The sequence below is a fragment of the Equus quagga genome, chromosome 14, assembly GCF_021613505.1.
Source record: "Equus quagga isolate Etosha38 chromosome 14, UCLA_HA_Equagga_1.0, whole genome shotgun sequence".
NCBI classification, from domain to species: Eukaryota; Metazoa; Chordata; class Mammalia; order Perissodactyla; family Equidae; genus Equus; species Equus quagga.
This window is the reverse complement of record NC_060280.1, coordinates 59,822,006-59,839,360: the sequence shown is the minus strand read 5'-3', so window position 1 is coordinate 59,839,360 and position 17,355 is coordinate 59,822,006. Positions and strand designations below refer to the sequence as shown.

At 40.0% G+C, this 17,355-nt stretch overlaps 1 protein-coding gene across 1 annotated transcript in view; it reads right to left on the bottom strand.

The window, feature by feature from the left end:
* The window catches only part of POU2AF2 (POU class 2 homeobox associating factor 2), a 34,373-nt gene extending 17,369 nt beyond the window's left edge, over nucleotides 1–17,004 (bottom strand). The window contains exons 1-2 of the mRNA XM_046684883.1: nucleotides 16,995–17,004; nucleotides 7,907–8,016 (exon numbers count right to left, since the gene is read on the bottom strand). Of these exons, the coding sequence (XP_046540839.1) occupies nucleotides 7,907–8,016; nucleotides 16,995–17,004 (120 nt within the window). The remainder of the gene's footprint in view (nucleotides 1–7,906; nucleotides 8,017–16,994) is intronic.
* Nucleotides 17,005–17,355: the final 351 nt, after the last annotated feature.

Genomic DNA, 17,355 nt, shown 5'->3' with positions numbered 1-17,355 from the left:
GATAGAAGGGGACCCAGGCCTGGAAGTCACCTCTACTGTCCCACCCATGCCCATCTTTGACCAAATATTAAAGTCAGAATGTTTGCACTCCACGTAATTGCTCTCGTGCTTTATGTGATTGTTCTGTTCTCTATTTCCCTTGCAAACTCAATTTGCAAAACTCTAGTTGAACTAGAGGAAAGGGGATGTATCTTTCTCAGAATAAAGAGGGAGTTCAACTTGGCCTTGGAGTTTGGGGGTAGGGGTACCTATGGGTGGAACATGTTCTGAGGTTGGGAGAAGCTATCGTCAGTAAGAGAAACAGCTGTACTCAGTAGGGAGGAGAAGACATGTTAAAAACACTGAGTTCTGGTCCCCTCCCATCTGTACTACTCATAAGCTTATATGATCCTTTGTAATTGAGGAAATGTAGGCCTAAAAAGGTAACATTACTTGGTAGGTCAGTAAATTGGTAACAAATCCAGTCAAAATGTTGACTTATTTCCTTCTTCCTGCCATTTGAAGTTGGAGTTTTCATAAAACAATAGTCCATGATGGGAAGTATAATATTTGGTTTGTTATCCAAGACTGGTTAAGTCTTTGGATATTTAGGACTGCAGAATGGGAGCAGTTGAATTTATCTTAATGAAATGCACTAAATTGGAGTTTCAACTCTAGCCATCTTGTCCTGTGGAATGGAGGAGGGTGGCATTGCTGAGTCAGAATAAAAATAAGTTTGCTAACTGTTGCTTCTACTACTTTGTTGTTTCATTTGCTCATAGTGAATCAATTTTTCAAACCTACGAAAGTCACCCAGAGGCCTTTCTAATGGGTTGACTTATTTAAACTATCTTAGAATTTGTCATAATAAAGACAGAAGTATCTAACTCCCAAGGCTGCTGTCCAGAGCTTGCCACAATCTCGAGGGTATCTCCCTTTGTGTGGCACGCTTTCGCTGGAACATTGATCAAATGCTACAATGTTCCAGGTACTTTAAAAACCATAAAAGTTGCCATGTGATGAGAACTTACAAGGTGCCATGTACCAGCTGTACCAGGTGCTTTATATGCATTGTCTAACTTCATTTTCATGACACCTCTATGGTCGCTATCTCCATTTACGTAGGAGGAAACTGAGGCCCAGAGAAGCCGGATCCCCTTCACATGCTAGAGTCAGATCTTCAGTCCATCTGACTCTGAGGCACAAGCTCATTCTATCGTACTACTGAGCTGCAGGCTCCAAAAGGAACAAACAGAAATAGCAAGACATTACCCAGTTGGAGTAGAGATTTAAGAAAACAAGTAGTTAGAGTGCAGTGTAATAAATATTTTAGCAGATAAATATGCTGGAGGCTCTGGAGCAGAAGGGAGTGTTTGGGAGAACTTAGCAGACAAGACTAGAACTGAATTTTGAAGGGTCAGGTGCCAGGCCGGGCCTCCCAATCTGCTCTTTCACTTCTCCACCTGCAGACCAAGTTGGTCCACCCACTGAACATCAGTGTCTCCTCTTCCTCTGGACCTTTGCCCCCTCCAGGTGTTCTGCTTGGCCTCGACCTCTCCTCACTGCTTACCTGCATTATCTTCTTCCTTCAAAGCTCAGCTTAAGGCTCACCTTCCACCCAGAACCTGTCTACCTCTTACCCTCAAAGCCCATGCTTTGCTCACACTCTTCTCAACCTCCATAGTGTTCACTGATGGTCACTATCGTGTGTTTGGCCCTTGGAGCAAAGCCGTCTTTTTATTTTTAATCACTTATTTCTTGTGTAATTCCTTCTCCCACAACTGGACTGTATATTTCTCCAGGTCAATGAATTTCTCCCGTCACTTTGAATTCTAAGGTTTCTCGCATGGACTAAAGTGTTTACTAGCAATAGCATTGATTGAGCACATACCATGTGCCAAGCCCTTGACAAATATTAAATCTAACCCTTATGATAACCTTGCAAGGTGGATATTCTCTTCTCTTGACAGCAAGATTAAGTAACTTTACCATCACCATACAGTTAGCCAATGGCAGAGCTGGAATTTGAGTTCATGTATCTGGGTCCAGCGCCCAAACTCTTCACCATGCTATGCTGCCTGTACCTTAGATAATGAGCCTCAGCCAACCTAAGTGCTGTAGGTTCCAAGATGGCAGAGTGATCTGAAACATCAGCTCAAAGATGCTTCAGTTTGTGTGTGAGCTAGTTCTCAGAGATTCAGATCTGTTTTAAATCCTCAACAGTGAGATGGAAACATTTGAAATATGAATAACAAAGACAAGAAAGACAAGGAAGTGAGATAAACTTATAAAAGTTTGGGTATTAAAATCGAATATTGAAGTGGGAGTAACCCAACTCTCTACGTTTATTGATAAGGACACGGAAGCCCAGCAAGGAGAAAGGAATTGTCTGAGGCCACTGATAGCCAGAAGAGGGATTCAAATAGACTAAGAAGGAAAATTTCTCTTTTGGTGTAGAAGAGATGTCTCGGGTATGTTTTCCAAAGTTTCAGGGAAAACAAAGAAATTTTGAGGTGCTTTAATATACCATACCCAATCGCATATTTTCTTTTTCTAATACTTCACAAGAAATCCAAATGCAAATCACAGATATGGACATCACAATGTTTACACTCGGTGGTAACTGAAGTGTGCATGTGATTGGTGCTACAAAACAGCAGCTGGAGATAGGACTAAACAAACCTGGAGCTAGCACTCCTGCTAGAAAGACAGACAGTTATTATGGATGGAGCCAGGCAATGCACAGCTGTTCCACAGTTAGAGCTCACCCACCTCTCTGCGAAGATCAAAACACTTTCAATTACTCTGTGCCATAAATGCACGATATGGCACCCATTTACCTTCTGTTCCTCTGCATTTTTTCATCAGTGTGTACTATTGTCATGCTTCTTTCTGGGCTTAAAATGGTTTCCTTCCGAAAATGATTGGGAAAGATTATTAACCAAGACACCCAGCTGGCAGTATAGCCTTATCCTATATGCTCTTGACATAGAGATTTTAAGAGCTAATTTAAATGGAAGGATTTAGGAAAATATATAAAGGGAAAATAATTGTACGTCATTATGATTTGAAAAGCAAATACTTGAGGCTGGTGTAAAAAGAATCATGCCAAGTGAAAATAGTTAAATTCTGGTTTGTGGATGTATCAATATGTATAATTCGAGGCTGATATAATCCAGATATATTTCCCACTTGGGATAGACCTCCTCAACATTTTCCTCAGTTTAGAGCTTCTAAAAACAACCAGATCTTCACTTAGTTTCCCTCGTGTTTATGTAGAATATTAACTTAAAGTGACTTTCGTATCTATTTCCTTATTGTTCCTCACTATAGCGTTTTGATGAATGAGCAGAGCTGGATAGCTATTAGTGTGCCCGTAAACCAATAAAATAGATTGAACGTCAGACCCTGATTCCCGTTCTTAATTTCCCTCATACTGCATTGTATTCCCCCATTCCACTACACAATTTTAATTCCAAACTGATCTCCAACTCCCACTCAGCAAGTTAAAAAACTTTTTTTCTCATGCCAGCTGTTGCATGTTCAATGATTTTAAATGAATCTTTATGATAGCTTCAGAAAAACTCGGTTAGAAAGCTCAATAGCCTGTAAATCATTCATTGACTTTCAGAACAAAAAGGAAAAATTGTGGTTGTTAGGCTTACTGCTGCTGCTGCTTCTTTATTTTACTATACATAACTGAGAGTTCGCTGAATTTTGTGATGTTATTAAAAATTTTCAATGATCAGCTTTTATGGAACTCAATTGAAACAGTGCAATAGAAAAAATACAAGATAAACCTACATGAAAAGTCTAATTGTACAGTCTTTGGTACTAGATGCTGGTGAATAGCTCATATTTTCAATATTCTGGTAGGAGATCTAGTAGTATAATAAAGAATAACAGAAAAACTCAAGAAAGAAACAGAAAAGCCAGTATTTAAAAACAGATATCCATGACAATAGTTGTGAAACCAACGGATTATGGCTAAAATGTACAGAAGTGGTTTTAAGTCCAGCCATTGGTGAAAGTCCCTTTTGAAGCAAGGGATTTTTTTTGTCTTTGGTTCTTGCTGCAAAGATGTAAAACACATTTCATGGTATCAGAAACAGATGTTCTTAAGGGAAATTGTGGTAAAGATGGATCAACACAGTCTGTGTAAACTTATCAATGTGTAGTCACAAAGAGAAGAGCAGCAATTTGGGCATCAGATGGACGCTTCCTAAAGGATCCTTACCCAGAGGGACATGGTTTTCATAATATATGCATATTAGTTTCTTGGGGCTGCGGTAACAAATTACCATGGCCTGGTTTAGAAAGACCAAAATTTATTCTTGCACAATTCTGGAGGCCAGTAGGCCAAATCAAGGTGTTGGCAGGGCTCTGTTTCCTGTGGGACCCTAGAGAGGAATCTATTCTTTGCTTCTTCCAGCTGCCTGCATCCCTTGACTTGTGGCTGCATGACTCCAATCTCTGCCTCTGTAGTCGCATTGCCTCTTCCTCTTTTGTGTGTCTTAGTGTGTGTGTCTCTCTCAAAACTCCCTCTTATGAGGATACATGTCATTGCTTTCAGGGCTCACTTAACAGGGTAAGTGCCTCCTTTCAAGATCCTTAAGTTAATCACATATTTTGCCATACAAGGCAACATTCACAAGTTCCAGAGATTTGATGTGGGATCTTTGGGGGGTCCATTTTTTTGGCCCAGCACAACGTGTATGGTAAAACCACATGGTAGGGGCTTCCATATCCTCAAGTTAGCCCGTGACTGATTATTGTCCGTGTCATCTGCAGCAAATTTTAAACACATCCAAGGATGGATTCCCTATCTGAACTTAATAAAAGATATTAAACTTACTGTCACCAGTTCATTGGTATAAAAAAGAGGAGGTAGTTTCCACCCATGCAAGTAGAGCCCCACAGTTGCCTGCCAGTAATGTGGTTCTCCATAGTGCTCCATGATTTCCGCTCATTGGGTTGCATTTGCAACAGGGCCAGAAATATGTCCTTGAGAGTGGATAGTTAATTAATATGATATCCTTCTTGGGACATACAAATATTCTAGAGTAGTGGCTAAGAAGATGAAACATGAGCAAGTGGACAGCAAACTCAATTCATGGGGATCCCCAAAGTCTGAATAACTACATTTTGGGACTACATGCATTTAATTAACCAAATTTAAAAGGTCATTGAAATAAGGATGAGAGTACGATATTAGCAATGAGATGTTGGGTAATATATGTGAACACAAAGCTAAGGTTGAGTTCACACTGCCCACGTACTTGATGCCTGAGAAAAACTACCACAGTTAGAGCTGGTTTGTGCCTTTCCAGTCCTAGAAGTCCTTTCTACCTGATATATTATCTTATATTTTGATTTTCTTTGTTTGCATGTGCTACGGCGTGAATGTGTGTGTCCTCCCAAAATTCATGTGTCAAAATTCTAATGGCCAGTGTGATTGTATTAGGAGATGGGGCCTTTGGGAGGTGATCGGGTCATGAGAGTGGACACCTCGTGAACGGGATTAGTGCCTTTAGAAAAGAGACCCCAGAGAGCTCCCTAGGCCCTTCCACCATGTGAAGATACAACAAAAAGTCCGCTCCTTGGAAGAGGAATTTCAGCAAAACTGGACTATGCTGGCGCCCTGATCTTGGACTTCTAGCCCCCAGAACTGTGAAAAATTCTTGAGCTACCCAGTCTGTGGAATTTTTTTATAGCAGCCCAAATGGACAAAGAGAGCACAAGTCAGAGATTATTCTACTCCAGTCCACACTGCTCTTTCCCTTTAAAAGGAATATGGAATTAAGAGTCAGCAGACCTCCCACTTGCTAACTGTGCAGCTTGGAAACAATTACTTCTCTTCTTTTGTTCTCAACTTTTTCGTCTGTAAAATGGGGAGCCATGCAAATATCACTCTCACAGGATTAGTGTGTTTATCAATGAAACAACACACAAGGAAATGCGCTTTAAACTGTGCTTATGAGGGTAGTATTACAGTCTTCATGTCACATGGCCATGCTGCCTGGCCTTTTGTCTTTAGCGTTCAGCATGGTGGTTGGTTTACGGTTTTGTATTTATTAAAGGTATAAGTATTCTTCTTTTCCACCAGGTCATTTAGTGTTTAATGGCACAGACTGTGTATTGCAAGTTTCTTGTACCCACTTGGACTAGAACACTTTCAGTGTCACTGGGCCGACAGCAGTTGCTCAACAAGATCTCATCTGGGTGGAGACGAGACCCTTGGCTGTGGTGTGGATGCTCTGACACTTGCCCTTCGCTCTGTGGCAAAGTTCTCCAACTATGATGTGCAAAGGAATCACCCGAGGAGCTTGTTTCAAATGACCATTCCCTGGCCCCAGCCCCGTACCTCTATGTCAGTAGACAAGGGACTGGGACCAAGAATCTGCATGTTAAAATTAAATCAAATAATCTGGCTTATTATTAGTTATGTTTACATTGTTATAGCTTTTAAAAAGTTAAAACCTCAAAAATAGAGAAAGCACACTATTTGATAGTCACAGATCTTGAGCAAGACGTCATGTTACATAATTTTCAAAAGAAAAATATGTTTACAAACACCATTTGGATAATTGCCTCCTTGTCTTTTTATGTAACCTGTCTTTTTGTGTAACTGTCTGGTATAGTGCCTTATCATTTGAATATGCATCTTGGTGATGATGCCAAGGAGTGAGTGATATCCTCACTCACATAGGGTGGATACAGTTCTGCTCTTTGACTATGACATTATCCTCATTGTGACTCTTGTCTTCCCAATTGACAGTTTGCCTGAAACTTTCATCAAGTTTCACAATTCTAGCTATAGTTGTGGCCCAGAAATCCAGATTACTTCCATGAAGCTGCGGTTCATTTAGAGTAGACTCCGTATTCTCTCTGTCTCTCTTCCTCTCTCTACCAAGAGACCAGATTGGCATGATTTAAAAGAAAGGAAGAAAGAAAATGTGCAATAAAAGGTGTTCTTGGATGGCAGGAAATCGAATCTGGAGTTGAGTCACTTGAAACATGTCCCAGAAGTTTGATTTTGGAGCAATGTTGAACATGATGCCGACATTCTGAGCAGACGTCCTTATCTAGGTGTTGTACATGGTTGCCTCATTCATTCTGTGTCATCTGCTCTCATGTCCTGCACCCAGCAATGCCTGACAGATGCCTGACATTCATGTTGTTATAGTTCACCTCATAGAATAAGTGATTATTTACCCATCTTGATAGCCAACTGCTATTTCCCTTCTAAAATCATTTTTTTTATAATACCTTTATATATGGATTTAGGTAATGTAATAGAATTACAGACAGAGCAAAATTCTGGATGCATCAGCATCAAGACACTCACAGGGCTCATTTCCAGGTGAGACAATTAGAGGTGGTACAATGTAGGTGATATTCTAAAATCATTTTTTTTGAGATCTGGATGCAACTACTTAAACATTTTAGACACAGAGTGGAGCTATTTGTGAAGACATGATGGCAGATAGAGGTTTTAGACTTAAAGACATCTTCTACTAGGAATTTAAAATATGGTTTTGTGTGTTTCAGAGAGGATTTTTCTAAGTTGTTGCTATCAGGTTTAGAATAATATGTGAATGAAGGTCAGCATTATTCCCATCAACTGAGCCTTTGTCAATTCACCACTGGGGGAAAGGAGAAAGTCAAGACATCATCTTTACATTGCCACTAGCTGAAGGAGCCAGCCAATAAGTTCATAGAGCTCTTGGAATCCTTGCTCATAGCTTATAATGTTAATAATGGTTATTATATAGCATGTGCCAGCTAAAGGAGGGCTTTGCTATCAAGAATATCGGACTCCAGAGGCCAGACATTGATGTATAGATAGAGGGAGAAGGGAGATAACTGATCTTAACAGAGGACTTAAGCCCCCAAAGACTTCAGAATGTATTAAATTGAGACTTACATTAAATCTTGCGTTACTTGTCTGCCTGGACCGTTTTTCTGCCAGTAGATCTTTGACTGTGTGCTTCACTCTCACGCCTTGATACACGCGTTTGCTGTAGTCTCCTGGGACTTAAGCAAATGAAATAGTAACCATCAAATGCAGATGGAGTAATTAGGTTAATCCTGCAAGGGGCATATTCAAGAGCTGATAATTGTGATGCTATTTTCTTCTTAGAATGATACACTTGAATTTGAAGTGGTTTCAATAGAGGTCATTTAGTCCCGTCTCTTGGTTTCTGATAGAAACTCATCCGATCTCTGCTTAAGTGAAAGAAGCACTGTTCCATCCTCTACACAAGAGCTCTTCAAAATGTCCTCTTTTTGCTACTCTTATTTATCAAGATTTGTTCCAGGAAGATTTACAATTTATTCTTTAATCACAAGATCAGGGTTCGGATGCAACTTGAAACAGTGCTTCATACTACATGATGCGACACTTAGATTTGCATGATTCAGGTTACAGAGTGACTATGCCTGCCACATCATATTTCTGCCCAATGTGGGTGAGCAGGTCAACAGGACTCTTTCAAGAAGATTATGTTCCTAAGGAGAAAGTCACTGGTTTACTGCACTAAATTAAGTATTTTTTATTTTTGAAAATACAGTGATTCAACATGAGGAGTTCTTCTTCAAAACTATGCCAAGGATAAAAGAAAAATTCATTCATTCAACAAATATTTATTGAGCACTTACTGAATGCACTTACTGAACATATTATAGTGCATGGCAATTTACATGTATTATTTCATTTGATCCATTTTACAGATGTAGAAACTGAGGTCCATGGCTAAGTTATTTGTCAAGGACTCAAGGCTGCTAATTAGCAATAGTGCTGGGATCCAGACTTAGGTCAGATTTTAGAGCTAACAAGCAGAAAAATTTGTTATTTTCACCATGAGGAAATTACAGAGAGATAACAGACTATAAAGAATAATGTTTCTCCAAGGTTCTTAAATTGACAACACTGCTTCTAAGGATAGTGAGTTCCTTGTCACTGAGGATGGTCAAGTAATGACAGGAGAACATTTTCTTTGGACTATTATAGAAAGCATTTAAGCACTGAATTAGTAGGTGAACTGGAGGAATTATAAGATATTTTCTAACTCAGAAATCATTGATCTGCAGTAGGTTGGATGGTTTCAATTCATTTTAATTGAAGCGTTGCAGGCTTACCGGCAATTTTAGCTGGAACAGAATTCAGCATCAGTATGTATGGCAGAAATACTACCATATATATGTGTGTGTGTGTGTGTGTGTGTGTGTGTGTGTGTGTGTGTATGTGCATTTGGCATATAACCAAAAATATTCTCTAATCTAGTCGAACATGTAGATAGTCTAGGATATATTTGATTTATGAGTCAAATATCATTACGAAAAGAATAAAAGGGAGGCAGAAAGGAAGAAACCAAAACCAAAACCAGAGACAGAGAAGCGCATTAGAAAATAGAGGCAGCTGGCTTTGGAGTCAGTGTCACATGACCACGTTAGCACATATTTGTCATTGACTTGGGAAAATCACAATCTCTCAGCCCTATCTTCTTCATCCTAAAAATGGGTATAATAATCTCTCCATAGCTGACTTCAGAGTTTTATAAGATACGCATGCGCAAATACTTTGAAAACTACTAACAAGTTTTATACAAAATGTTGGTACAAAAAGAAGGAGAACAAAAAATCTGAGTTCCAAGACAATTTATTATTTAATTCAAATAAAGCCACATGCAACCTGACTTTAGCAAAACATAGTTGTTTGAATGGTTCTTTGGGTCTAATTTCGACAGAATCTAATTTTGGTCTATATAGCTTTTAATTAAAGAAGCTTGAAGTACTCTTCTCAAATCAGCCTCAAATTTAAAGCTTAATGACCTTATGTTTGTTCCAAAGGAATCTAAGCATTGCTCCTAGAATTGCGTGTGATGTCTTATTTTTTAGAAAAGCCTGGGGTTACAGTTATTCATTGGTGATTTAGTGAGTACTTTTTATGTGTCCGGCATTGTGTCAGAACACAATACAAAAGGACATGCTATCTAGTGGGAGGAGAGAAATGCTTAAAACATAATCATAATGCAATGTGCTAAGTGCGACAACAGAAATATGCCTAGGATATTCAGAAAAACACAGAGTGTGTCAATTCCTTGTGGTGGTGGGGAGGCAGTTAGGGAAGGTAAGGTCACACCCGAGGTGAGGTAAGGGGTGTGTGGTGATGGCAAAATGGGCAAGAAGATTCCAGCTATGGAGCACAGCATGGGCAAAGGCCTGGAGTCAAGAACAGAAATCGGTATGTGAGGGAGGAAGTGGCAGGAAGTGAGCCTGGGCAAACGAAACGAGTAGGGCTCAGTCATGAAGTTTCTTGTGGGCGAAGGCGTTTGGACTTCATCCTGTCGGCTGTGAGCCACTGGAGGCTTTTAAGCATAGGAGTAGTGTGGTTAGATTTGCATTTTAGGTAGACTTTTTTGGCAGCTGTGTCGAGGGTGGATTTAAGAATCGCAAAGCCACAGGGAGATCGGTCAGGAGAATTCTAGAATAATTCAGGCAAGAGGTAATGGGGTCTCAGTCATGGTAGATAGGAGGGCAAGGAGCAGACAGGTCTGAACATTATTTACATGTGGGAGAGAAAGGAGTGGGAAGATTCAAGGGTGATGCTCAAGTTTCCACCATGGGATTGGTCTGGATATGTAAGTTTCAAAGCCATCATGATGTTGATAGTAATGAAACCAGGAAGAGGACAACATCTCTTGGGGAGTATTTGAAAGGTAGAGTCAAATGACGGCACATATAGAAACAATATGTGTCTGGCACACTGGGCTAAACAGGCCAGGCTACTCCCAAGGGCTGAGAGGATCAATGTCTTGGAACTCTTATAATCCTGATTCCTGACACACTGGTTGGGAAGCTCTGGACTAAATGGTTACAGATGGAGTCCTGGAGATCATTGACATTTGAAGGGATGTCAGAGGAGGAGGAGAGAAACCGATGAAGAAGAAATTGTTGGAGAAGAACCAGGAAAAACCAGAGGAATAAGACATCACAGAATTTAGGAGAAGAGACTTCAAGAAAGAAGGAAAAAGTATGAGACGTAGCAGAAGGGTCCAGGAAAATAAGGAGAGCAAAGCATCCTTTGCTTTCCATTCAGTGGTTAGCGTTGACCTTAGCAATGGCAATTTGAGAAGTGTGGGGCAACCAGTAGCCAGATAATAATGTCAAGAGAGGAGGTAGAGACAGGGAGACTTCAAGACTGCTCATTCTTGAAGTTTGAATGAGAAACGGAAGCAAGAGATTAGATCCTAACTGAAGAGAACTACAGGCTCAAGGAGAAGTTTGCTTATATTTTTATGTCTATTTATGTATTTATGGGTAGGAGAGGTTTGAGGATATTTGAACAGGACAGAGGGAGAGACAAAAGATTTAGGATAGAAGGAGAAAATGATGGAAGGAGGTCTTGAAGAGGATGCAAGGAAGTGGGGTCAGGGACACAAGTTGGCTTTCAGCCTCTGAGACTGGAATAAAGACAGGTGGGGCAGGAGTGGCAGTAGGGAGGTAGGGTTGGTAACTAAGACAGCTCTAGTGCTCAAAGGGCAGCCTGGAGTAGGAATAGTGACTCAAGTTCTAAAGGCCAAAACAAGGCAGGGGTCAAAGCCAGACAGATGAGTCAAAGTGAGAATATACACCAGCGACCCTCAAAGTGTGATCCTGGGCCAGCAGCAATGGCATCAGCTAGGAACTTGTTAGAAATGCAGATTCTAAGGCCCTACTCCAGATATACCAAATCAGAAACTTTAGGAATGGGGCCCAGCCATCGTGTTTTAACAAGCCCTCCAGGTGATTCTGATGTTCTCTGAAGTTTGAGAACCACAGATATATGTAAGAGTAAGGACTTTATAAGTTTCCCATGGAGGTGTGGGCCAACTCTAACCTAGGCATTACTAGCTGAGCAAAAAGGGGAACATCTGGCTGATTGATGGTGGGTGTGGGCTTAGGTCTGAGAAGGAGGAGGGGGTGGAAGTTGAAGAGGTCCGGGCTGGATCCTTTGTGTGTTTGCATACAGTCTTGGCTTCAATTTTTTCCAAAGGGCTTTTTAATTGATGATTTCAATCTGAATTACCAATTTATGCTTTATGTGTATGCCAAAAAGCCTAGAGGAAATACATCTATTCTAAATAAATTTAACAAATAACCACAAGATGATTAATAGAGGGATAAAGTTCATGAGATGGCAAATAACCAGATCAAAACTTCTGAAGTTTTGTCAAACAAAACAATCAGCCTTATGCACCAGTTGGCATCCACTTAGTGCAAAGTATGGGGCTACGTGCCACAGGGGATGCAAAATAAGTTTAGAACATACAACAGATGTCCTCAGAGAGATTCTGTTGTAGTGAGAGAAATAAGACATTCACATGTGAAAGAGCAGGGGAGGGGAAGAGCACACTTTGGTTTGTTGGTGGAAGTTCTGTGGGAAGGACTGGGACTTAGGTTGGACTTGGAAGGATGTGGATAGGTTAGGAGGAGGGAGAAAGGCCTTGTAGACATCAGGCATGGCATGAGCAAAAGCAGAGGCAGGAAGGAGCAAGGCATGTGTAAAAAGGGTAAGGAACTAGGGTAATTGGAGTTAATGGATTTAAGTGCCATCAATATCTAGATGAAGTTCAAATACATGCCCCTAGCCCAGACCTGTCGTGGACCTTAGACTTGCATGTCCGTCTTCACTTGGATGTTTAGCAGACATTTCAAACTTCACATGTCCAAATCTAAACTCCATTCTTCCCTTCCATGTTTGCTTTATCTAAAACCTTCCTATCTTGGTTGATGGCAGCTCCATCCTTCTAGTAGCTGAGTCCTGGAGCTATAGAGTCATCCTTAATTCCTCTCTGTCTCTCATGCTTCACAACCCATCCTATAGGAATTCCTGACAGTGCTACTTACAAAATAGATCCAGAATCTGCTGACTTTTCTCCACCTCCTCTGCTAATATCAAGGTACACTCTACTGTCATCTTTCATGTACGTTGCTACAGTAGACTTCCAGCTGGTCTCCTTGCTCCCACTCTTCACCCCTGTCCCCAGTCTATCTTAACATGGCAGTCAAAGCGATTCTTTAAAAAAAGAAAATCCAATTGCATTACTCCTCTTCTCAAAACCATACAGTGGCTCCCCATTTCACTCAAAGTAAAAGCCAAAGTCCTCGCAATGCCCTACATAACCTTGTTCCGTGATACTTCTGATCTCATCTCCTAACACCCTCTCTGCTCACTGTACTTCAGCCAGTTTCTGAAATGTACCAAACACACCACTCTGTCTTAGGACCTTTGCATTGGTTGTCCAGTCTATCTGGAATATTCTTCCCCCAGTTATCCACGTGGCTAAATGCCCTTGTCTCCTTCAAGTTTTAGATCAAATGTCATCTTCTCAGTGAGAACATATTTAAAGTTGCACCTTCTCTGTAAAACATTCCTAACCCCCCTTAACCTACTCTACTTTTTCTTTCGATGTGACACTTGTCCCTTTACAATGTCCTATATAATTTCCTTAATTATTAAGTTTATTTTTTATTGTCTGTCTGGTCCTTACTAGAATGTAAGCTCCATGAGGGTGGGGTCTTTGCTTGTTTTTCTCGTTGAAAGATCTCAAGTGCCAATGCCTAGAACAGTGCCTGACACGTAGTAGGCTTTTATGATATATTTGTTGGCAGCATCTTTTTTTTTTGGTTGAGAATAATTGAAGTATTAAAGGTCTTGAAAACTAGGCTCTAAAAATTTATTTTTTATATTGCAGGAGATAGAAACCACTGAACTCTTTGAACAGAAGAGTACTAAGACTTTGTCGTATTTTGGGGAAGATTTGGGATAACTTTTTGGAAGACTAACCGAAGGTAGATCCTAGGATGGGTTGAGGGTGAGAAAGCAAGGAGGATGGAAGATAGTGAAATAGCGGCCAACCAGAAACAGTGGAAATGACAAGGAAAGGACAGATTGAAGGGACCTTTCCAAAGAGAATACATGCATGTGTGCACACACACTCACACACACACTAAAAAAAGACTACCATGATTAAGAAATCAAGAAAGCAGGGAAAAGAGTTGGTTTTGATGAGGAAAGAAGAGGTCAGTTTTGAATACATTTACTTTGAGGTTGTGGTGGCTTAACCAAATCCAAATATCCTAGAGAAGGCACGAGAACGTTGACCAGGGTTAGAACTGTACATCTAAGATACAACTTTAAAACTATGGTAGTTAATTCTATGAAAACAAAGTTCTCCAAGGAAGACTTTGTAGCAAGAGAAGAGTAGAAATCCAAGCTGTGAGCCTTGGTAAATGGCTCCAGTTCCGATGCCCGGGGGAAGGCAGGGGTCAGGGAAAGACTGGGTGGGGGAGGAGAGGTCAGCAATGTAACAGAGTGGTAGCGTCAGGGAAGTGAAAGAAGAGGGAGTGTAGAGAAAGAGGAATAACCAGGAGTGTCAAGTATTTGGCACCTGGTAGGTGGTCAATAAATACTTGTAGAGTAAATAAAATGCCATAGAGAAGTTGAGGAAAATGAAGGCTCAGAAACCACAGGGTTTGGAAAGGTGCAGATCCTTGGAACACGGGAGAGAGCAATTTCACAAGAGGTGGGCATGAAACCCTTTCTCGAGGGCTCCGTGAGAGCCTGGTGGAAAGAAATAGGAGCAGTGGGGCTAAACCATGCTCTGAAACAGTGCTACAAAAAAGCAAATACCGACACTTTACACAACACATGAGGTGAATTAAAATAAAATAAAACTAAGCAATGGAACCTAGTACAAATTCTTTAAACTATCACCTGGAGTATTCTTCATATTTTTGAGAATTCCGAAAGTTCCTTAATCGACCCTGTCTCTCTTTTTTGGGGAGGAGAGACATTGAGAGTTTAAAATGTTCCCAGTATTCCTACTCCAAACATTTTTTTCATGTGCATTGTGTCTATTTAAAGACTCCACACCTGCATAAACCAGGGGACGCTGAAGAGTTTTTATTCAAATATTCTAGATACAAACTTGCATTCAGATCAGTTGTTGAGAAAACAGAGACGTGTGTTTCCGGAGAGAAAGCACAAGCAAATTTATTACTAGGAATCAATTTATCCTTAGAATTCGGAAAAAAAATTCTTTATTTTAGTATTGTGATTATGTAAATGCAGCAAATTGTCTAAGTCATCTCATTGCTGTTTACTTTGATGAAGAATTTGGCCCATAGTAGATTTAATGGTGGTGTTGCTTTAACAGCATTTTTGAAAATTAAACAATTTCTCTATCAAATCAAGCTCATACATTCTGGATTGAGTATTTAAAATGTAAGTGATTCCTAAACTGTTCTCAGTTACTGAATATCAAATACGTTTGTGGTTTGAGCACCTCTTCTTTTCCTATTTTTGATGATGTTCTCTGGAATACATTTCTTGCTTTTAAATTCTTTAAGCAGATGCTTGTTGCATAAGGTAAGGGAATAAAGAGATAGTTCAAAACAAAAAAAGAATAAAACGAAAACCATGCCGTAACTTCAGAAAAGAACAATTCACACTTTGAGTTACATCATTAGACAATGGCAAAGTTAAGATAACAGATGATGTCTCTCTGAATTGTAGTCCCCCAAGGTATGGAATATAGGCACGCTCTCACTCAAGACAGAGCAGAATAAAAATCCTGAATGGTGGATTATTGGCGGATAGGATCCATGTTTGTTCCATTTCTCTGCCTGTGAGGGAAGTTCCAACAAAGAGGTCCCAGGCAGTCCCATGGCAATACAGTGTGCTGGCCCACGGTCTGGCTCAGATTCTGGCCCTGGCACTGTGGGGACCCCTCTCCTCACCCCATGAACCCAGCTCAGCCTTCCTTGCTGAGGATCAGAGCGCCCCCATTGAGGGAAGGCGATACCCACCTAGAATAAATAGTTCTAGCTCTACAGCCACTAGAGGCTCAGCGTTTGTGGTTCCACTTCTGATCTGGGCACATGACCTCATAGTTTTATTATGGGAAACCTCCAGCAGAGTATAAGGAAAGGCAAGTTCAAATATTATTAAGCAGAAAATAGTATATCCTACTTATGAAATCTTAAACTGGAAATAAAGACTGAAGCTTTTAAAGAAATGAGGCCAAATTAGTTAACAGGTTAGGATTTTGTAGACATTTGGTTTGCCCGCACCATAGGCATCCAGACACCCCTCCCAATGGCCACCCTGTTTCCTATCTTTCAAGCCTCATAGCTGGATCCAAAGACTTAGCACTTCTGTCAATAACCAATTCCACGCTGCAGAACACAGATCGAGATCGTCTTATGGCTCTTGCTACCCTCTTACCTTTTGACATCTGACTTTGAAGAATCGTGGTATTTTAAAAAATATTAATTTTTCTTTCAAGATACCTTTGTAAGGTATTTTTGAAATATTTCTTCCGTCATTATTTATTAACATTTAAAATGCTAACATTTTCATCTCAATTTCTTCCTAAATAGATGGGTTTTACTCTCTGTTGACTCTGACATTTGTATCCTCAGAGTGAACAAACTGGGAAAGATCCATGTATAGTCTGAATTCGTTAAACGACAGCTCAGGTTCTTCCTTATCACAAATCCGTGGAAAGTCCTTCATCCTTAGCCTAAGAGCCTAAAGCGAGATGCATGAATAAAAGGTATTTCAAGTTCTAGATAAATGTGGATTCTTCTCCTGCACTTTCCTTACGGTAATTGACGGCTTACTGAAAGCTGTTACGTTTGACACAAAATTCACTATATTGGAAAAGAATGCTTTAATACCCAAGTCCTCATTTTATAAAAATAACGTTTAACAAAGTTGATCTTTCAGAATAAATACATACCGAAACTCTGTGCAGCAAATGTAAGTCCAAGAATTATAATTAAATGTGATTAGAATTATGAAAATATTACCAAGAATTCTAAATTGTTGATCTCTGGTCTATGTTTTTACATAGCCAGAGTTAGGAATATTTCTTCTTGTCCTTAGCTTCATAAGTTTGTGATTTCAAAAATAAACAGGCTTATTAAATTTTTTTTTTAAATTTTAATAATCAACATTGACTCACCACTTTCCATTCTGGATCGTTCTGGTGAATTTCCTTCTTAATGCCAATACAGGATTTCTGGTGAATGGCGTATTTTCCCTGATAAGGGGTCCTGGTCTCCTGGAAAGTTCAGTCTGATCCTGATGGGAAAGACTTCTGTACACGGTAGTGATGCTTCTAAAATGACTTGCTTTAGATTTGATTAAATGCAAATCCTCTGGTGTCTGTTTCTTTACAATTTGCATCCCCAATGTAGATTATATATGAAGATACTTTTTTCCTCCCCAAGAAGATTTTTATTCAATAACAATGAGTTTCTATTAGGAGCAAGCGCTCTTAAAACTTTGTTATGGAAACAAGGAATCTATTATTTGTTTTATGA